The following is a 22,019-nucleotide window of genomic DNA, read 5'->3' on the forward strand; positions in this document are numbered from 1 at the left end:
CCCCTCAACGGCAGCAAGGGGAGACTTCTGTCTTCTCTTGGGAACCCACTGTTCAAACTAATGAGTTAAAGCGAATTCAAGAGATAAATAAGAATCTTCTCATGACTGGATTTTCCCCTCTTTCATGGGGAGGGAAGGAGTAAGAAGAGAACCTTACTTAAAATAATTAAAACCCACTGTTAATATTCTCCATCAAAAATTATTTTTGTTAATTACTGAGGCCAAATTTTACCAATTGAGAACTACATGCTTACAGCTGCCATAATTACAAATGAACCCAAAACTATAGCTTGATATATATAAATATATTTATATAAATTGATATATTTATATAAATTACTATATTAAAAACAGCTCTATTTTTTAAAACTTTATTGATTTATCACCTGATTAAAGCATGGGATTTTAACAGTATTATACATAATATTTTTACATAGAAAACTTTACATAGCATTTCATATTATATAATTCGGCTTATTCTTTCAAAAATGTATACATCCATTGGGCAAGGAATGCTTTTCATTAAATTACCAATATTAAATGCACTTAATCATCATGTATAGATTAAACAAAAGTAGCTATTAACTAACTTTTTAGGCATTTTAAGGAGGTAAAACACATTTTTGCACATAAAGAAATATTTGATGCAAATATGAAGATAAAATTTTTTAAAAATTAGAACACTGAGAAAAACTACACCTTTGATGAGTGTCTTTGAGAGCAAGGATTTCCAGATATAATCATTCTTTTAAATATTCAGCTTTGGTTTCTTTGTTTCTCAAACTACAAAGCTGCTGATAGCAAAACTCCAGGATTTCACAGGAGTTCAAGCTATTTCTACTTTAACAGAAATGGTAAAACAGAACTCAGAAAACGTGGTACTAAGGATCTAGCTTCTGTCTCAGCCAATATCCGTTTGCATCGTAACAGCAGACATCTGAATGGGGTGCTCATACTTGTATCTGTCAGCAGGTTCCTTCAAGAACTGTGACGGCTACAAAATGTATAGCCATAATGACAAAAGAACAACAAAAAGGTTTAGGTTTTTTTTTTTTTTTTTTTTTTTTTTTTGCATGTTGTACAAAAGTCATCTGTCAGAGGAAAAGGTTGTGTTTCCAGATATTATCATACAATTTCCATAATGTAGTTCTTTGGTTGTACGTGACGAGTAACAGGGAAAAGGTGTATTTGACTCTCAAGATGCAGATTAGGAATCAAATTTCCCATCCACCGTTTGTTGTTACGATGCCAGAGCTGGTGATTGCCCTAAAGGACAATGAAGAGAAAACAAAATTGCTCAAAGTAGCAGTATTATAACAAACAAAACTTCTCTAGAGACCCAGCACATATAATCAATACTTAAAGCATTCTGAGAAAGAAATAAGGCCTTGGAAATGCTCCATCTTCTCTAACTTTGTGAACGGCGTCCTGGCCCGGTGCTGCAGAGTTATACGCACTCTTTTCACTAGTGTTTGAGTGGCACAAGCCACGTTTACCATGAGATAGAACAGACTGATTCACAAAATAGAATTTAGGCTGAATGGCTTATTAGTAGAGGTAAGGAATTCCTCTGTATGTCACGGGCCCCCTACGAGAAAAGCTACCCCAAATGGTTTTACATCCCTGTTTCCAAAAGGTCCGTGCTGGTACAATTCAAATGCCTCATTCAGAGAATCCAATCTTTTAAAAGACAAAGTTTAAAAAAACTCCAAGGCTGAGTGTTTCAGCATGTAACAAAATGCGCTCAAACATTTCCTGCTCTGCAAAAGGAGGCAAAAATGACTGGTGATGCAGTCAGAGATGATGAAGAAAATGTCACACGGGAACCCCAGAAGGAAAGGAAAAGTCTCCAGTCGGGAACGCGGCGATATGGTACAGAAAACAGAAGTACGAAGGGACACGCGCATTCCTGTGTGTACTTTTAATACAAAGGCGGATGATGGCACGGACTTGTTGAGGCTGTGACGGGCTACAGTACCAGGGATGGGTCTAGAACACATGTTCCGTGCTGCGGCGTAAAGATGTCATGGATTTCAGGACAGGTAAGTCAAAGGTGCTAATATTTTCCATTCACGGTAAGATACTCTCCCACGGTCCCTTCCTCCTAAATTATACAGCTCCTCTTCTCTAATGTATGTGAATAACATAAAAACCTAAACCTGCTCTTTTTTTCTTTGGTAGAGAAATTAAAATACTTTGGGGGAAAGAAAAAAAAAAAAAAAAGTACTGCTGGCCCAAACCAGACATTTCTCAAGGCTGTTACAAACAAAAAACGTTGAAGAAACCGGTCTCTTAGTAAACAAAAGCACCAGAAATCCTTCTCTATAAAGAAAACATAGCTGATTTTAGATAGTTTCCCAACTTGCTAACTTCTAAGGCACCAGAGTTGACATCAATACAACCCAATTTACAGGACGAGAGGGCATAGGTAGAAGTCTGAATGTTTTAATGACTCTGTGTAACGCTTTTTCTAATGCTGAGTGCGGCTTGTGGTGAGCACTGGATGAGGGGGCAGAGTGAAGCGTGTGTCCTCTTTCTCGCTGACTCAGAATAAATTCAGCTTCCAAACAGACTGCTTGCAGGCGTCAGGCCCTGCCTGTGTACTGCAAACCTTTACAGAAGCTGCCGCGTCAGGACTCCGTTCTAAGGGCGGTGAGGGGTACTGCGACTTCACCAACACGGGAGGAGCCCCAGAGTCCACCCTTCCCAAAGAACGCAGCCCCTGAGCTCAAGTTGACGGAAGCACTTGGGCATGGGCCATCTCCTGCCGCGGTCACAGTTCAGCTGTGCTGGCCCCACAACAGCACAGGCCTACTGCGGGTCAACGACTCAAGGTTCACAGACGACCCCTGTCACGCACAGCCACCGTCCCTCTCGAGGGCCCTTTAACGGGGACTGTGCACAGCAGGGACGCTAACAATTGGTACACGCGCTGTTCTGAGGTAAAAATAAAAGGTTTACTCAAATATAAATTAACTCTGTTAAATTACTACTTCATTTTTGTTACTACTTCATAGATTAGGTTTCAATGTGTGAGATGGACAATGCATTCTGGAAATTTCAATACCCATCCACAAATACTTATTTCAAAGGAAGGCTAATCATCTTCATTACATTTTTTACTTTTTCCTACAGACGTTTTCTCCCCAAGTTACTCAAAAAGGGAGAGCCAGGAGGCACTACCTGTTTTTGTTTTTTAACCTTGCAAGCTCTTACTTCTAACTTAATTACTAAACTCTGCTGTCAATGAAATTTTCAATAATATCTTTTCATAAAGTAATTTAAAAATCACTCAGACGTTAACAAAACAGAAAAAAAAAAGGCAACAACCCTTTTCCCCACTAACTTTCTCCAAACTAATTTAACTACAGCTGACTCACAACTGACAAAAACACTCAAAATTCTCCAACACGCTCAAACAACAACAAAAAATCCAGCATATTTTAGGTGGCACTTAGCCGTTACAACAAGAAATTTTATTAACATACTCTCTAATAATCACAAACCTATACAGCTATGTTCAGTGTTTTCAAGGAGAGCAACTTCCTCGGACAAAACACGGACAGCCAATCGTGGGACTCTGCTAGGAAATGACCACATGTGCAGTGACAGGTTTGACAGTTTAATCAGTAAAATGGAATGACGGAGAGGAAACAGACTCCCCACCTACTGTGTTAACTGGGTATGCAACACTTGAATGAAACGGCACAACGTCTTAGTCAGGGACCAATGGGGCCAGCGCAGTGGCCGGCTTCCTCCAGGCCGTTCTGAGCTCCCAGAGGCCGACTCCTCGTTTCTAAGATCTGACCCTTCACGAGATGTGCCAGGCAGAGGTGGCATGGTGAGCGTTCTGCAGAGCTGCAGCAGTGGCCCGCCGGGGCCGGGGCTACCACACTGGTGACAGTGTCCCCGGTAGCTGTGACGGCTCTTCTGGAATCCAGATCTTATACACAACGCCTATCCGCAGGAAGAACTTGCGCAGGACTGCTCGGAGCTCAGGGATGAGGTCAAACTGCATAATTTCACACAAGTAGGGGTAGTACATAGAAGCGTGTGCTTTAAACTTGAGGTGGGAGAGAAGGAGAGAGAGAATTAGACAGGGAGCTATTTTTTCTGGCACTACTTTGCCAAGAGTATTCATCTCACCCTGGAACTTCTTGCAAGATTCTGGTGGTTTTTCTTGCTATTAAAAAGTTGATGTGAGAAATTTGCAAATTAGAATGTCTCTTAATTACGTTTAACTCCAAACACAAATTATTTGGGGGACAGCTTTGCTACCGAAGTCAACTTTCATTTTAGCAAAGCAGATTCCCAGCTCTGAACCACTGCTTCACAATCGCCACCCTCTCTTCCAACACAGCCGCACTGAAAATCACTGCCGCTGTTTAACAGCCGCATGGACGGTCTCAACATCAGCCTTTCTCAACTGGGCTTCTTGGAGAGAAAGAGCCCCAAAGGGCCACAGCATCACTGTCTGTCATGAATTAACTTTTCTCCAATGCATCTAGAATGGTGCTAGTTATGCAACCATCCTTAGAAGAATTGAGAAAAACAGTCTTGAAATTCTGAGTAAAATGCCAACCCAAACCTATGTCCTAGTGGAGACATTAGAGTTTCCTGGTTTATACCTTGTCATCGTTTATTTTGAGGGTTTTTGTTAGAAGTAACAACAGAAGACTTGTCCAGGCCTCCCGATGGCTTTCCGAATTCACGGTGATGAAATAGGCAAGGGCCTCACTGCACACGCTAGAAGAGTCGGAAACAGGGAGGCACATCAAACCCAAGATTAACCTCGGGGCGCCTGGGTGGCTCAGTCGGTTAAGCATCCGGCTTAAGCCCAGGTCATGATCTCACGGTTGGTGGGTTTGAGCCCCATGTTGGGCTCTGTGCAGCTCAGAGCCTGGAGCCTGCTTCAGATTCTGTGTCTCCCTCTCTCTCCGCCCCTCCTCTACTCACACTCTCTTTCTCTCTCAAAAATAAATAAACATTTAAAAAAATTTTTTAAAAACCCACAAGATTAACCTCTCACATTTTACTAGAGAATTTTTTTTTTTTTTTAATTTTAGAGACAGCATGTGAGTGGGGAAGAGAGGCAGAGGGAGGGAGAGAGGAAGCGGGGGTGGGGGGAGAGAGAGGGGGAGAGGGAGAGGGAGAGGGAGAGGGGGAGAGAGAGAGAGAGAGAGAGAGAGAGAGAGAGAGAGAGAAAATGAATGAATGAATGAATATCTTAAGCAGAGTCCATGCTCAGCACAGAGCCTGATGCCAGGCTCCATCCAATGACCCTGGGATCATGACCTGAGCAGAAATCAAGAGTCAGACGCCCAACCGACTGAGCCACCCAGGTGCCCCATGTAGTGGAAAACTCTTCATTCTGGCAATGAGTATTTATTTGCTGGGCATTTGCTCTGGCTTCTGGCTATGCCATCTTGGGCAAAGCTATAAAACAGGGATAAATAACTGTACCCAACTCAAGGGACTGTGGTAAAGATTAAATGAGACTGGTGTGTTGAATGTTAGCATAGCTCAGGGCCTGCTCAGAGAAGAGGGCCCAATCAGCATTTGTGCACAATGAACATAGAGCCTATCATCCACAGCTGGCTACACACTGCCTTTCTCTTCTCCTGTCACATACAATTGCTTTTTTTTTTTTTTTTTAATGTTTGTTTATTTTTGAGAGAGAGGGAGCACAAGCAGGGGAGGGGCAAAGAACCCATGAACCATGAGATCATGACCTGAGCTAAAGTTGGACGCTTAACTGACTGAGCCACCCAGGCACCCCACTACTTTTTTTTTTTTTTAAAGTAATCTCTACCCCCAACATGTGGCTTGAACTTGCAACCACGAGATCAAAAGCAGCATGCTCTACCAACTGAGCCAGCTAGGTGCCCCACAAATGCTACTTTTATTTAACTTTTTGGTTATTATTTCTTTCAGTTTATTTTTGAGGGGGCAGAGCAGAGAGAGAATCCCAAGCAGGCTCTGCACTGTCAGTGCAGAACCCAACATGGAGCTCAATCCCATGAACTGTGAGATCATGACCTGAGCTGAAATCAAGAGCCAGAGGCTTAACCAACTGATCCAGTCAGGTGCGCTACAAGTGCTACTTTCAAAACACATGTTATGCTGGGGTGCCTGGCTGGCTCAGCTGGTGGAGCATGTGACTCAAACTTGTGAGTTCAAGCCCCACACTAGAGGTAGAGCCTACTTAAAAAAAAATGTTATGCTAGAAATTGCAAATTTATCTCCTTTACAGAAACTTTATGAGACTATGTAGATAATTATCCTTTGAGCTTGATTTAAGTTAATATGAGCTATTGGTGTCTCTATAATTAATTATGATGAACGAAAAGTGCAAAAAAATTATAAAGGAGAAAAAAATACCCGTAATTCCATCATCCTAAGGGACATATATCAAAATATTGTCCTATTTCCTTCTAGTCTTTTTGTCTGTGATATTTAAAAAACATTGCTGAAAAATCAGATCTATATGGTTTTACATCCTGTTTTGTGGTGAAACTTGTATCATGAGCACATTCCCACATTCTGGAAAATTATTTTGTAAAACTTCATTTTCAATGCCTGCATAATATTCTACCACAGGATAGACTGTAATTTAGTTATCCATTCTACAGCTGAGCTGTTTTAAATTTCTTCTCTTATTTTCGTATTTTTAATTTTTAAAAAGTAATCTATGCCTAACATGGGGACTCATGAGAGTGAACTCATGAGAGATTACTTTAAAATCTTAAAAGAAAAAAAAAAAAAGTCTCATGCTTTACCAACTGAGCCAGCCAGGCACCCGATATTTCTTCTCTTTATAAGTAAGTCTGCAGTGAAGAGTTCTTTGTGGGAATCCTGGTTCCTATTTCTAACAAAATTTCTTTTTAAAAAAAAAATTGTTTTGTAAGTAATCTCCATGCCCAAAGTGGGGCTCAAACTCACAACCCTGAGATCATGAGTCGCACGCTCTATAGACTGAGCCAGTCAGGCACCCCTCTAAGACATTTTAGATTCCATGACAGTGGAATTACTGTGCCAAAGAAAGGCACTGAACATTTTCACGTTCCTGATTTTAATGCCACCTGCTTTCTAGAAAAATCCCCTCACTGTACACTCCTCCTAGCAGTGCAGGAGAATACACATCCTATCGTGGTTGCCAGCACCACAAGCTAATGATCTGAAATCATAAAGGAGTGAAAAGGGGGAGCAGACATGGTGTCTTGCTCACAAGATGCTGGGTGGCGAACGTCTACTTTTCTAATTTTTTTAATGTTTTACTTATTTTTGAGACAGAGACAGAACATGAGCAGGGGACGGGCAGAGAGAGAGAGGGACACAGAATCCGAAGCAGGCTCCAGGCCCTGAGCCGTCAGCACAGAGCCCGACACGGGGCTTGAAGTCACGAACCGTGAGATCATGACCTGAGCCGAAGCCGCCAGACACTTAACCAACTGAGCCAGCCAGGCGCCCCTCAAACGTCTACTTTTCTGTCTGGGACTCTCAATGCCACCCCCCATCTCCTCAAGGCTGCGTTTCTGCATAAGCTAAGTCAGGACACCCTGGTATCCACAGGATTCCAACACATGCTTCTTGGGAAGGAGGAAGGGTGGGAGGTTTAAGTGGACATTGCCCTAAAGAGGACTTAGTCAGGACTTCACTCTGGACCTGCTGACTCGGAGTACTTTGTACTGCCCATGTTTTTGTGCCTTAAGAAATTTATGAATGAGGGACGCCTGGTAGCTTAGTCGGTTGAGTGTCTGACTCGATTTCAGCTCAGGTAATGATCCCAGGGTTGTGGGATTGAGCCCCACGCTGAATGGGGAGCCTGCTTAAGATTCTCACTCTCTCTCTCTCTCTCTCGCCCCCTCTCAACCTATAAATGAAAGAAATGAGGCCCCACCCTCCTCAGGGCATTAAGAAAAGTGAAGTAGAAGTGTCAGCAAAGGGGCACCTGGGTGGCTCCGTTGGTTGAGCATCCGACTTCAGCTCAGGTCATGATCTTAAGGTTCATGAGTTCAAGCTCTACAACAGGCTCGCTGCTGTCAGCACAGAGCCTGCTTCAGATCCTCCGTCCTCCCCTCTCTGCCCCTTCCCTGCCTGCGCTCTCTCAAATAAAACGTTAAAAAAAAAAAAAAAAGCATCAGCAAATAGAAAACACAAAAAAAGAAAAGCAGTTTGTGAGGGTGTCAGCATGTATATGTTTTTTCTTCTTCTTTTCAATTCAGAGTATTATTGTGATGCAGTTTGTGTTTTACAGATAAGACATTTAATCAGGAACGAATCTTCTTACGTTAAAAGTCGCTGCTGGATTTCATCCCAGGAATCCCTGCGGTTCTCGTCAACATACATCCGAAACAGGATCCTCAAACAACAGGCCAGGCTGCTGGTTTCTTGCTTTAGAAGATTGGGTTTAGATTTGCCTTTAAAACCTAGAGATTAGACAGTCAGATAAACAGTGCACACTTCTAGGATAAGACTGAGAAGTCATGCGGGAACCTAATCTAGTTACCTTAGGGAAAGAACACTGAAACATCTCACCTTCTTTTTAACTGAAGTCTAGCTGACCTATAACATTACTCTTAAACACATTTTCTTAAACAAAGCAGTACCAGTCAGCCACAGAGATACGTAAACAACTCTCACAAGCAAAGCCTTATTACAGGCAAAGGCATAAAATACCTAGATCTGTTAAAGTCATAAAGGAAAACAGTATTATAAAACTGTGGATTAAAATAAGCATTTGGGAAGAAAATGAATGGTTACCCAGTAACAGTAACAATACAAAAATTATATAAAGTCTCACTTTTGTGCAAAGTTCACAAAATGAGACTCTCACTGGCACCATGCATGCATACCTATCTACATATAAATATATCTATATAAATCTGTGTATGTATCTATATGTATCTCTATATCACCTCCAGAGTTTATGTATTTATTTTTGGAGGTGGGAAGGAGAACCCCTAAAAGCCTCAGAAAATGTCTGAATGCTTTTCTGTTTCTCCTAGACCACCACAATTTTTGATACAAAAATATTTAACTACATAATTTTACCTTGATTTGCTAGATCAGTTCCGGTCTCTATGAATTCACTTTTCCACCAGATACTTACTGAAAATCCCCCGCGTGCCAGGCGGTATTCCTGGAATTCCTGGTACCGGGATGGAATGTACCCAGCATTCCTTCTTTTTCCCTCAAGCATGAAAATTATCTGCCAAGTTATTCCAGCTAAGTGTACAAGTATCTGGAGTTTCCCAAGGGCTTCCATGTTTTAGGGTGGTGACCGGTGTGGCCACCTGTCCCATCTGCTGTGTGGCCTTACCTGCTCGCCACAGGACAGTCCGTTGCTCGTAATTGGAGTTGAAGGCCTTTGAGAACGAATGGGACTCCTGCAAGCAGTCCAGCAGCTTGAAGAGGTGCTGGGAAGACATGCACTTATACATGCCCTGGTCCTCTGTCTCTATGTGGATATCTGCATCCAGCGTGTCTTGCTAGAGAGGAGAGGGTGGGAGAGCTAAGTGAGGGTGGTTTTGGACACCATGGCATCACATTGAGGCAGTCATTACTCGCCGCAAGTCATACACACACTTCATTCCTCACCACCCTGAATGTCTCCCCTTTACACTCTGTTCACCGGCAGGGGCAGGGGGGAGAATTACGCCGAGCTCTTGCGTGACGTCAGGCTTTGCTGGCCCGAGTGTCCGTTCTGTCGGTACTGCCTTCATTGCACGAACACAAGTACTTCTCCAGTTATTTCACAATAGGACTGCACAGTCCTCTACTTATCAAAGAAACAATTTTTTAAAGACTTTATTTTTAAGTAATATCTATACCCAACGGGGGGATCAAACTCACAAGCCCGAGATCAAGAGTCGCACGCCCCTCGGACTGAACCAGCCAGGCGCTCCTCCTCTTTTATTTATTTTTATTTTATTTTTTAATTTTTCTTTAATGTTTATTTATTTTTGAGAGAGACAGAAACAGAATGCGAGTGGGTTACGGGCAGAGAGAGAGGGAGACACAGAAGCAGAAGCAGGCTCCAGGCTCTGAGCTGTCAGCACAGAGCCTGACGTGGGGCTTGAACTCACGAGCTGTGAGATCATGACCTAAACCGAAGCTGGACGCTCAACTGACTGAGCCACCCAGGTGCCCCTATTTTATTTGTATTTTATAATGAGATTGGAACATGAGAACGTCAAACTGTACTGTATGTCATAGAAGGTGTGAGTCTCAAACCATACTTATTGAAAGACCGAAACTGGGGTGCCTGGCTGGCTCAATCAGTTGAGCATCCAACCCTTGGTTTTGACCCAGATCTTGATCTCATGGTTCAGGGGTTCGAGCCCCATGTTGGGCTGTCCACTGATGGTACAGAGCCTGCTTGGGATTCTCTCCGCCCCTCCCCTCCTGCCCCACTCACGTGCTGTCTCTCAATATAAAATAAACTTAACAGCAACAACAAAGAAACTGCTAAGTGAAGCCTGAGTGGCATCTTTAGCTTCAACTTTGTTTACAAATGTGAAGGGAAAAAAAACATAAAATAGGTACAAAATGCTAGACATTTTTATCAAACATGTTGCCTAAAATGTGAGACGTAATTAGGGATTTTATATTTGTTGAGCATTCTAAGAATAGAATGGATCTATCCTTCTTATAAGCCGGAGGTTAATGAAAAATGGAGTTGGCCATGTTTCCTAAATTGATCTATGAATTCAATGCAATCCTTATCAAAATCCCAGATTACTACCTTTTATTTATTTTTTTAAATTTTTTTTAACGTTTGTTTATTTCTGAGAGAGAGACAGAGCATGAGTGGGGGAGGGGCAGAGAGAGAGGGAGACACAGAATCCGAAGCGGGCTCCAGGCTCTGAGCTGTCAGCACAGAGCCCGACGCGGGGCTCGAACTCACAAACTGTGAGATCATGACCTGAGCTGGAGTTGGTCGCTCAACTGACTGAGCCACCCAGGCGCCCCAGATTACTACCTTTTAGAAATTGACAAGCTGATCCTAAATTCACGTGGAAACACAACTGACACAGAATAGCCAAAACAATGTTGAAAAAAGAAATGCAAAGTTAGAAGACTCACACTTTGATTTCATTCAAGACAGTGTGGTGGTATTGGTATAAAGATGGACATACAGGTCAGTGGAACAGAACTGAGAACCCAGAAATAAATCCTTATATTTAGGATTAAGTGATTTCCAACATGCATGCCAGAACAATTCACTGGGGAGAAAACAGTCTTTACAATAAATGGTGCTGGGACAACTGGGGATGTCCACGTGTTAGAAAAAAAAAAAAAAAAAAGATGATCTCCTATTTCCCATTAGACACAAAAATGAACTAAAAAATGGATCAAACACCTACATGTAAAAGCTAAAATTATAAAACTCTTAAAAGAAACCGTGGGCCTAATCTTTGTGACCTTGAATCAGGCCATGCTTTCTCAGATATAACACTAAAAGTATAAGGACTCAAGTAAAAATAGTAATTCAGAACTTCATTAAAATTAAGTTTTGGTGCTTCAAAGGCCACCATCAAGAAACTGAAAAGACAATGCACAGAATGGGAGAAAATAGTTGTATCTGATAAGTGGCTAGTATCCAGAATATATAAAAACTCATATAATTCAATGGCCGAAAGATAAATACTCCAATTTAAAAGTGGGTACGAGGGGCGCCTGGGTGGCGCAGTCGGTTAAGCGTCTGACTTCAGCCAGGTCACGATCTCGCGGTCCGTGAGTTCGAGCCCCGCGTCGGGCTCTGGGCTGATGGCTCAGAGCCTGGAGCCTGTTTCCGATTCTGTGTCTCCCTCTCTCTCTGCCCCTCCCCCGTTCATGCTCTGTCTCTCTCTGTCCCAAAAATAAACGTTGAAAAAAAAATAAATAAATAAAAAAAATAAAAAAATAAAAGTGGGTACGTGATTTGAAAAGACATCTCCCCCAAAATACAAATGAACCAATCAACACAGAAGATAACTGTTCAAGGTCATTAGTCACTAGGGGAATGGGAATCCAAATCACAATGAGATACCACTTCACACTCACTGGGATGGCTGTGATAATTACAAAAAAAAAAAAAAAAGAAAAAGAAAGAAAAAAGAACAATAACAACCATTGATGAGGATGTGGAAAATTAGAGCCTTCATCAATTGCTGATGGTAGGGTAAAATAGTCCAGCTGTTTTAGAAAACGGTCTGGCGCTTCCTCAGAAAGGTAGGCATAGAGTTATGGTGTCACCTGGAAATTCCACTCCTAGGTACAAGCTCAAGAGAATTAAAAACATGTCCACATAAAAACTCATATACAAACGTTCACAGCACTGTTATTCACAATAGCCAGGCAATGGAAACAATCCAAATGTCCGTCGACTGTTGAAAGGATAAATAAAATGTGGAACAGCTGTACAATGGAATATTATAGACATATACATACACATATATATGCGTGTACACACACATCTGTATATATATAACAATGTGGATGTCACATGCTACAACACGGATGAACTCGGGAAACGTTATGCTAAGTGAAGGAAGCTGGACACAAAAGCTCATGTATTATAGGATTCTATTAATATGAAATATGCAGATTAGGTAAACCCATAGAGCCAGATGGTAGATTAGTGGCTATCAAGGGCTGGGACGAAGAGAGAAGGGGGACTGACTGCTAATGGTTAGGGCATTCCCTTTTGCGGTGACAAAAATATTCTGGAATTAGATAGGGGTGATGTTTGTACAACTTTGTGAATATTCCAAAACACCGAACTGTACATTTAAAAAATAAAAACCAGGGGTGCCAGGGTGGCTTGGTCGGGAAAGAGTCTGACTCTTGACTTTGGCTCAGGTCATGATCTCATGCTTTGTGAGTTTGAGCCCCACATCGGGCTCTGCACTGACAGTGTGGAGCCTGCTTGGGATTCTCTCTCTCCCTCTGTCTGTGTCCCTGTGCCACTTGCTCTGTCTCTCTCTCTCTCTCTCTCTCTCTCTCTAACAAACAAAAAGGAGGATAGCCTTTGGGCTGGATCTAGCCCACAGATATATTCTGTTCATTGGTAATTATATTACTTAATAAACAGGAGATTTCCTATATGAAAAAAATCTCAATCTGGCTCCTGTTGAAAAACTGGGAGCCTGTCGTGACTTGACCCATCTGTTAGCAACACACCGCTGGGTTGGGAGGCGGCTGCGGCTCTGGCGGGGCTGGAGGTGCCTGGTCTCTCTGCCCCCGGTCCCACCTAGGCTGAGTAGGCATTCACAGGATGTTAGTCCCAGAACCACGTAAGTTTACAACCTATGGTGTAATGTTATGGTTCAACTTTTGGACACCCAACCTCCGTCGCCAAGAACAACAGGTTGTACATACAAGACAAAAAAGTAAACTTTCTAAAGGAAAAAGTGGTATCTTCACCCATATATTTTTCTCTCTCGGTTACTTATGGTTAAACCATACAACAATTATGTGAAACAGGCCTGTGATTAACAACACTCTTTTTCGAAGCACCGGGGAGGGTGGGATCTAAGCAGTGGCATGCTGGTAGACCGGCTCTCTGGGAAATTAAAAAAAAAAAAAAAAAGAAAAAGAAAGTTCTGATTTTTAGGGTTTACTGATTTCTGTGGTATAAATATTCTCATCGTGGCCAATTTCAAGCTACCAATATGCCGTGACTGATCACAGGGCTGGGGAGAGATGAGCACGATCTACGAGCTGGCTCCAGCACACCACTGCATCTGAGCAACCTCTCCAGGGGCAAGTTCGTCCTCCTCGAGGCTCATCCTATTACCTGGGCAGCAACCATGTGTTCTGCATCTTCTTTTTTGCTTGTTGCAGGGTAGAAGACGATGTTGTCAATGGTCTGTATCAATTCCAGCTGGACCACACACTTGATGAGGAGGCTGGCAAACAGTTTCTGATCTATATTAGATGATAAAGATTAACCCTAATAATGATTCAGCCAGTGTTGAGTAAATATTAACTGAGCTCCTTCTACATGCCAGGCATAGTCCTTGATGCTGTGGCATAACAGTGAATAAGCTGGACAAAAATCCCTGCTTCCATGGCAGAGACAGAAAATAAACAAGATATTTAAGTCTAAGGCACATGTCTACCTATGTCAAATGACGATGACAAAGGTAGGGATGGGGACAAGGTAGGGATGTCATCAGGATGGGGCTTCAAGTTTAAATAAGCTGGTCAGGAAAGCTCTCTCCAAGAATGTGATACTTGAGCAAAGACCTGAAGGGGAGGAGTCAGCTACGCAGGGCCCACGTCTTCCGACAAGCTTCTCTGCCACCTGCAGCTACTGACTAGACTCTAGCTAACATCTCCTCCCTCCATCTTTGTCTTCTCACTCCCTGGGCTCAGTGTGGTCCATGTCAGGCACTTCGGAGGTGTGGGTTGATTTGACTATAATAAAAGTAGAGATTCCTCATTCAACTTCTTGTTATAGAATCAGGAAGTTGAAAACATTACATAAAGCATTTAGTGATGCCAAATGAGGTTAGGTCATTCTCAAGTTTTGGAAAGTGACTAAAATTGTCTTTCTGTATGTCTGTCTATCAATTTTCTATGTAGAATCAGTTTAATTAAAGAGGAATACGGTGGAGTTGCAAAACATGTACATTTGACTCATGCCAATTCAGTAACATCAGACTGGACCAAACATTAAAAAGAAGAGAAACAACGCAAGTGCCGTGAGCCTGTACCTGCTGCCCACAGGGCAGGCTGAGATGGGAGACTGGAGGCACGTTCCCAGGAGGAAGGACAGGGGTCTCAAGGCCCAGGCACCTCTCAGAGTATAAACATCCTGCTGCACCAAGAGCGGCTCTAGTTAAAACGTGCCTCCTCCACACAAGCCAATCCTTTATCTGGAGCCAACGAGGCAGCACTGTTCATTCTCTCACTGGCTACTACAGAGAGACTGGCACGAGCTGCAGATATGGAGGAACATGGTAGCTTTTCAATGGATCCCAAGGGTGCGCCTTCAAAAAATAGCGGTGAGCACGTGTGGCTTTGCCTAATGCACTGGTTGAGAAGTTAACAGCGGTGTGAACACCTACAGCCTGGCATGTGGAGAAGAGGGTGGGGCTGCTATGAAGGAAAACAATATGGCCACAGCTCGAAAACAACCAGACCAGGAAACAGGACGGTTCCAGTTTCTCAGTCAGCCAGAAGTGCGCTAGGTCCCAAGGATCCAAATGTCAACAGTACCTCCTCAAACGGTAGAGTACCAATTATGTGAGATCACATATTTGAAACACACAGTGCTGTGCCTGGTGCATAGCAACTGTCAGACCTGTTTTTTAAAATGACAGGCAGTAAAATAGATCACAAGAACACTGTGGGACAAACTGATAAAAGTCATCTGAAACTCATATCCAGAAAAGGGATCTCTAACACATAAAAAGCTTCTCCAAATCAATAAAGACTAACAGCCAATATAAAATGAAGATTTGAACAGATCATGAAAAGATCTTAGACACATGAAAAACTGCTCATTTCACTCATAATTAGGAAACTGCAAATTAAAAATACTCCAAAGGTATGAAATATCACCTGTGTGTTCCTGAAGATCACGTAAACAGAAACATTAATGGGGTAAGAATCTAATCATCCGTCAAAATGGCAAGTGCACTTCACCCAGCAATCCCATTTTTAGGAATTTATTACACAGATAAACTCACAAATGACACACACATTAAGTGATTCAATGTTGTACTGTTCGTCACAAAGATTGGGAATAATATAAATGTCCATTAGTAGGAAACCCAATTAAGCAAACAATAGTACATCCACATCCTTGGACAACATAAATAGTATAAAAGAATGTGAAAGCTTTTAAAGTACTGATTTTGAATGATCTTAAAGATATACTAACTGAAAAAACAATGTATAGTATTCCCTAATTTGTATAAAAAGGACAGGAGAATTCATGTGTATGTGTGTACACGGACATATGTGTTTACGGATATGCATTTCTTACATATGGATAAAATGTCTTTGGAAACGTACAGAAGCTGGTGACGCTGGCTGCCACAGTAAGGGACTGGCAGACTGAGGCACAGGGTGGAAGGAAGGCTTATCGTGTTTATCCTCTTGTACTTTGCAAATATTTAAATTGCATAAGTGTGTTACCTATTTAAAATAAATAAATGAAAACAACTAGAAAAAGTAGCCTTACTTGCATATGGTCTACCTTTCCAGCTGTCATCGGTCGGGTTAGAGAGTTGACTCTGGCCTCTCTCAGAGGCATTTCTATCTATGCTGCTCAGAGACTGGCGGTCCAGATCCACATCCTAAAAGTAAGCCAGAGAGAAATACAATGTTCACTTTATCCACAATTGAGTACCTGGGCAGAGATGTGCCCGGCTTAACACTGGGGCTGGCCCAACTTGACGGTAAGTGCCTTGCTTAGACTGAAGTAAAATGACATTCCATGCTGGACTGCACAGGAGACATTATAAATTTCACTTATTTCTCCCTCCCACTAAAATTTCACGTTTTCTTGGGGTGCCGGGGTGGCTCAGTCGGTTAAGCGTCTGACTTTGCCTCAGGTCACGATCTCACGGTTCGTGAGTCTGAGCCCCGCATCGGGCTCTGTGCTGACAGCTCAGAGCCTGGGACCTGCTTCGGATTCTGTGTCTCCTCCTCTCCTCCCCTCCCCTGCTCACGTTCTGTCTCTTTCTCAAAAATAAACAAACATTAAAAAAAAATTTTTTTTTAAATCTCGTATTTTCTTATTCTGACTTCAAAGGTATTTCTCTACATATTATGATTTAACAATACATATGGCCAATTAATGAGGACAAGCTCAAAAATACACTAGTGCCAAGAGCTAGCTTTTTAAAAAGTTGACAGAAGACAAACAAAAAATGTTTAAATAGGGTGCTTCATTTTTTAAGTTGCTATATCCTAAATGCCACCCCTTTTTTAAAGTAGGCTCCAGGCCCAATGTGGGGCTCGAACTCATGACTCTGATATTAAGCATCACATGCTCCACTGAGTCAGCCAGATGCCCTCCAAATGACTTTTAAAATCTAATAGCTTTACAGTTATTTGGGAATAGACGTTAATAATACAAACCCCGTATAAAGCAAAATTTTGTAAAGTGAGACTTGAATTAGAACTTCTTGATGTGGCCTCACACAAAAAATAACAATCACTATTTCACTGGTGGTGGAAGAAAGCACTCTTTATTTAGGAGAGGAATAAATGAGGATAATTACACCAAAGTATTACTTCTAACAGGCAAACACCAGACCTGAGAGTCCAACAAGGGAGAATTCACTAAATATAATAATGTATAGTCACTGGAAAGGCTGCTCTCAAACAATATTTAAAAATATGGAAGACTGCTTACACGTTGTTAGGTAAAACATTCTGTGCCAAGCGCGCCCAAATTTCAAACACACGCGGGTTATACGTGTGCTGTTGCACAAAGTAAAAACTAGAAATGTGAACTGTGGCTTTTATTGGGTGAGGTGACTTATCTTCTGTACTTTCTAAAAAAACATGTTAATGAACATAGTTTTTAACTCTTTTTTTTTTTTTTTTTTAAAGTAATCTCCATGCCCCAAGTGAGGCTCCAACTCACGACCCCAAGATCAAGAGCTGCACGCTCCACTGACTGAGCCAGCCAGGCACTCCTAAAGCTTATAGCCTTTTTTGCTCACTTCCCATCAGAAAAGCACAAACTCCTTGGGCTACTTAATTTTTTTACCTAATACGAGATCAGAGAAAAGATGACAACAAAAAACCCTACCAAGTGTTTCTCCGATGGATCTTCCTCCATCCCTACAGGTCTCCATGTCAGCAAACTGAAGGGAATGCAAGAGAAGGAAAATGATCAGTGTGAAAGGCAATGTGGAGCCTTAAGACATCTACTGAGCTCAGCAAGAATCAGCAACAATCACATCTGCACTCACACGTGTGGAATGGTTGTCTTGAAGATATCCAGCATACAACTGCACGTTTCATCCCAGACGTCGGGACTGAATTTCTCCCCATTGGATATCACTAAGTTTTCTAAGCAATTTGTACCGGAGCGAGCCAACTGCTCATTATCTGCAAAATAAAGCAACATCTATCATCAAACTTCTGCTGCTGGTTTGATTCCCACCAGGGCACTGATGCTTCGTCTTACGAGGTGGGGACATGACAGAGGGTTTGCATCCTCTTACTTAATGAAGCAATGATACAGTGTTAAAACTTTTGTTGTTGGGGTGCCTGGGTGGCTCAGTCGGTTGAGCGTCCGACTTCAGCTCAGGTCATGATCTCGCGGTCTGTGGGTTTGAGCTCTGTGCTGACAGCGCAGAGCCTGGAGCCTGCTTCAGATTCTGTCTCCCTCTCTCTCTGCCCCTCCCCCGCTCATGCTCTGTCTTTCTCTCTGTCAAAAATAAATAAAAATTAAAAAAAAATTTTTTTAAATAAAAAAAATAACTTTTGTTGTTAAACAGGCTATCAAGAGTTAAAATTACTTACCACAGCTTTACTGCTGGGATGGAAAAAGGTCAGTTTGTTAATTAACTGGCTTCTTATGTGATCAATGATAGAAGACGGAAATATTTGATCAGTGTCTCTCAAAATTTAGTCACTCAGACATTGCACTTCCAGTTTTTGCCATACTGGTATTGATTGTTTTTTCACTTATTTTAAAACTGAGTCACTTTTTGAAAAACTTTGTGAAATTAAGCTTTGTCCTAAGCCAAAACTATCTACAGAATCCAGATCTAATGTGCTATGTAGGTATTCTTCCTAGGATGTACTAAAATCAACACATAAGTACTCAAACGAAAAATGTCCACTGATGAAGCTGTTGTTTATATTGACTCCCATAATATATTAAAAAAAAATGTTTATTTTTGAGAGAGCAAGCAGGGGAGGGGCAGAGAGAGAGGGAGAGAGAGAGAATCCCAAGTAGGCTCACACTATCAGTGCAGAGCCCAACGAGGCTGAGATAATGACCTGAGCCAAAATCAAGAGTCGGACACTTAATCAACTGAGCCATCCAGGTGCCCCTCCCACAGGACATTTTAAAAACATTACAGAAAATTTCAACTACGACAAAAGCAGAAACCATAGTATAATATAGAAAGGCACATCTTTTTTTTTAAATTTTTTTTTAAATGTTTAATTTTTTTTTAATGTTTTATTTTTGAGAGAGACAGACACAGATTGTGAGCGGGGTTGGGGCAGAGAGAGAGGGAAACACAGAATCCGAAGCAGGCTCCGGGCTCTGAGCTGCCAGCACACAGCCTGACATGGGGCTCGAACTTGCAAACTACAAGATCATGACCTGAGCCAAAGTTGGGACGCTTAACCCACTGAGCCACCCAGGCACCCCTAAAGGCACTTCTTTTTAAATATAATAATAACTACATCCATCTTTAAAAAATGCTTTAGGAGCACCTGGGTGGCTCAGTGGGTTAAGCATCCAACTTGGGTTCAGGTCATGATCTCACAGTTCGTGAGTTCAAGCCCCGTGTCAGGCTCTGTGCTGACAGCTCAGAGCTTGGAGCCTGCTTCGGATTCTGTGTCTCCCTCTCTCTCTTTGCCCTTCCTTCACTCATGGGCGCTCTCTCCCTCCCTCTCTCTCTCTCTCTCAAAAATAAACATTAAAAAAAAAAATTTTTTTTAAATAATAAAAAATGCTTTATAACTGACCTGAGATTGTTTCTATGTTCTTATTAAATAAAAAAATACACATTTTCACTGATTATATATTGTACTCCTTGGCATTACATTCTTGCTTTCATATACTGAAATAACGAACCTCTCATTAAAAACTACGTCAAGAAGGATGACGCTTGGAGACGGAGAGAGTACCTTGTTTTACACACCACTGCAACTGTGCAAACACATCAGAAAGAAGAACTTCGTTCAGAGCTTCATAAAACTGGGTGAACACGTCACAAATAGCATAGAGTGCGTGATTGCACGTTGTCGTCATCCACTCGGATTTCTGAAAAACAACAAGGTAATGTTTAAAAGCTACTCTCGTTGTGGTGAAATGGGCCCACTCCTACCTCAGGGGAAAAACTGCTCTGCTGTGCAACCTGGAAGTACGTGTCTACAGTCAGTCTTTACAACGCTCACACCCACGGAGGCAGTCACGCTGCCCAAAAGAGTGGATCCTAAGGAAAGCAGTAAACATCTGTGGATGAAGTCTTGTGAATAAAGATGTTTATGCCACACTGGCACCTACACACTGAAAACACATATGAACAAATGCCCAAGAAGGTGGCAACTAAATTAAGTATATACATATGTCAGGACATTAATAGTCATTCAAAGGGATACTGACCAAAGGCTTTAATGATTTGGAAAAAGTGAGTATGAGATTGTGCTAAGTTATACCTTACACCCAAAATTTACCGCTGGTAATTTCATGGCACTATTTTAAGTATTTAATGTATAGAGAGATTTAGAAAATCATTGAAAAGGGAAGGGTTGCTAATTGCAAAACAAGATTCCAGAAGTGGAAGCCATAAGGGAAAAAGACTGATGAATTTGGTTCCCTAAAAGCTAAAATTTTCTAAAATGAAAACAAAACGAGAATAACAAAGTGGGCAAAAGCATTTGCAATTTATGGAAGGATATGCTATGTTACTTATACACTAAAAAGCTCCTAAATCAATAGGAGAAAGATAACTAACCCAATAGATCGGCTAAGGATGTGAAAAAGCAATTCATGAAAGAAAAAAACTGTGAATCAGCAATGTGAAAAAAAGTTTGCAAGATCATCAGCAATTACAAAACTTTGTCACTGTGATACTTATGGCCCATCAAATGAACAAAGATTAAAAAAAGTATGGGGGCACCTGGGTGGCTCAGTCAGTTGAACATTCAGCTCTTGATTTCAGCTTAGGTCATAATCTCACAGTTCATGAGATTGGGCCCCGAGTTGGGCACTGCGCTGACAGCATGGAGCCTACTTGGGATTCCCTCTCTCCCTCTCTCTCTGCCCTTCCCCCCACATGTGCTCTTCTCTCAAAAATAAACACTAAAAAAATTCATTAAGGTATGAAGAGTTGGAGGGGTATGGAGAAACGGGAACTCTTGTGCACTGTTCAAATGTAAAAGGCTGTAAATTTATAAAGGTTGCGAATTTATTTGGAAGTAACTTGAAAGTACGTATCAAAAGCCTCAGTAATTTGTAAGCCCCAAACCTGATATACCACTTGTCCCAAGAGAAAAAAGAAAAAACAAGAACAAAGGTAGCAGCAAAGAATGTTCATTTCAGTGCTGCCTTCTTTCTAATGTTTATTTATTTACTTTCGAAAGAGAGAGAGAAAGAGCGGGTATGTGGGGAGGGGTGGAGAGAAAGGGAGAGAGGGAATCCCAAGTAGGCTCTGCACTATAGCTGACGTGGAGATCAATCCCACAAATGCATGAGACCAGGACCTGAGCTGAAATCAAGAGTCAGGTGCTTAACTGACTGAGCCACCCAGGTGCCCCAACAGTTTGCAGCTTTTAAAAACAGTATGGAAGAAGACTTAGGGTTGTGAAAAAACACTCAGGTATTAAACTGATAAAGCAATTTACAGTGTGTGGGCTGGAATCCCATTTTTGTAAAGAAAAAAACACACGAAGAATGTGAAGGTAGGTTAATGGTGGTTGCCTGTGGAAGCTGGAACAGTGGCTGTTCAAATGTTTTCTTTGTTTTTCTGTATTCTGATTTGTTTTACAAGAAGAAAAATTTAAGTTATTTTAAAATAAGATTAGAGGGGCGCCTGGGTGGCGCAGTCGGTTAAGCGTCCGACTTCAGCCAGGTCACTATCTCGTGGTCCGGGAGTTCAAGCCCCGCATCAGGCTCTGGGCTGATGGCTCAGAGCCTGGAGCCTGTTTCCGATTCTGTGTCTCCCTCTCTCTCTGCCCCTCCCCCGTTCATGCTCTGTCTCTCTCTGTCCCAAAAATAAATAAACGTTGAAAAAAAAAAATAAAAAAAATAAATAAATAAGATTAGAAAGCTGAACTCTTATACTGTGACCTCAACCATACTTTAACCATGTAGAAGACAG

General features: G+C 41.8%; 1 protein-coding gene across 3 annotated transcripts in view; it reads right to left on the reverse strand.

Moving 5' to 3' along the window:
- Nucleotides 1-357: 357 nt before the first annotated feature.
- The window catches only part of ARFGEF2 (ADP ribosylation factor guanine nucleotide exchange factor 2), a 104,681-nt gene continuing 83,019 nt past the window's right edge, over nucleotides 358-22,019 (reverse strand). For all 3 annotated transcript variants that reach the window (XM_045444302.1, XM_045444303.1, XM_045444304.1), the window contains 9 exons: nucleotides 19,825-19,960; nucleotides 17,925-18,063; nucleotides 17,762-17,816; nucleotides 16,181-16,295; nucleotides 13,784-13,914; nucleotides 9,323-9,491; nucleotides 8,291-8,429; nucleotides 4,629-4,746; nucleotides 358-4,063 (listed from right to left, as the gene is read on the reverse strand). In XM_045444302.1, the coding sequence (XP_045300258.1) occupies nucleotides 3,887-4,063; nucleotides 4,629-4,746; nucleotides 8,291-8,429; nucleotides 9,323-9,491; nucleotides 13,784-13,914; nucleotides 16,181-16,295; nucleotides 17,762-17,816; nucleotides 17,925-18,063; nucleotides 19,825-19,960 (1,179 nt within the window). In that variant the 3' untranslated portion in view covers nucleotides 358-3,886. The remainder of the gene's footprint in view (nucleotides 4,064-4,628; nucleotides 4,747-8,290; nucleotides 8,430-9,322; nucleotides 9,492-13,783; nucleotides 13,915-16,180; nucleotides 16,296-17,761; nucleotides 17,817-17,924; nucleotides 18,064-19,824; nucleotides 19,961-22,019) is intronic.

This window comes from Leopardus geoffroyi, chromosome A3, assembly GCF_018350155.1.
Source record: "Leopardus geoffroyi isolate Oge1 chromosome A3, O.geoffroyi_Oge1_pat1.0, whole genome shotgun sequence".
Lineage (NCBI taxonomy): Eukaryota > Metazoa > Chordata > Mammalia > Carnivora > Felidae > Leopardus > Leopardus geoffroyi.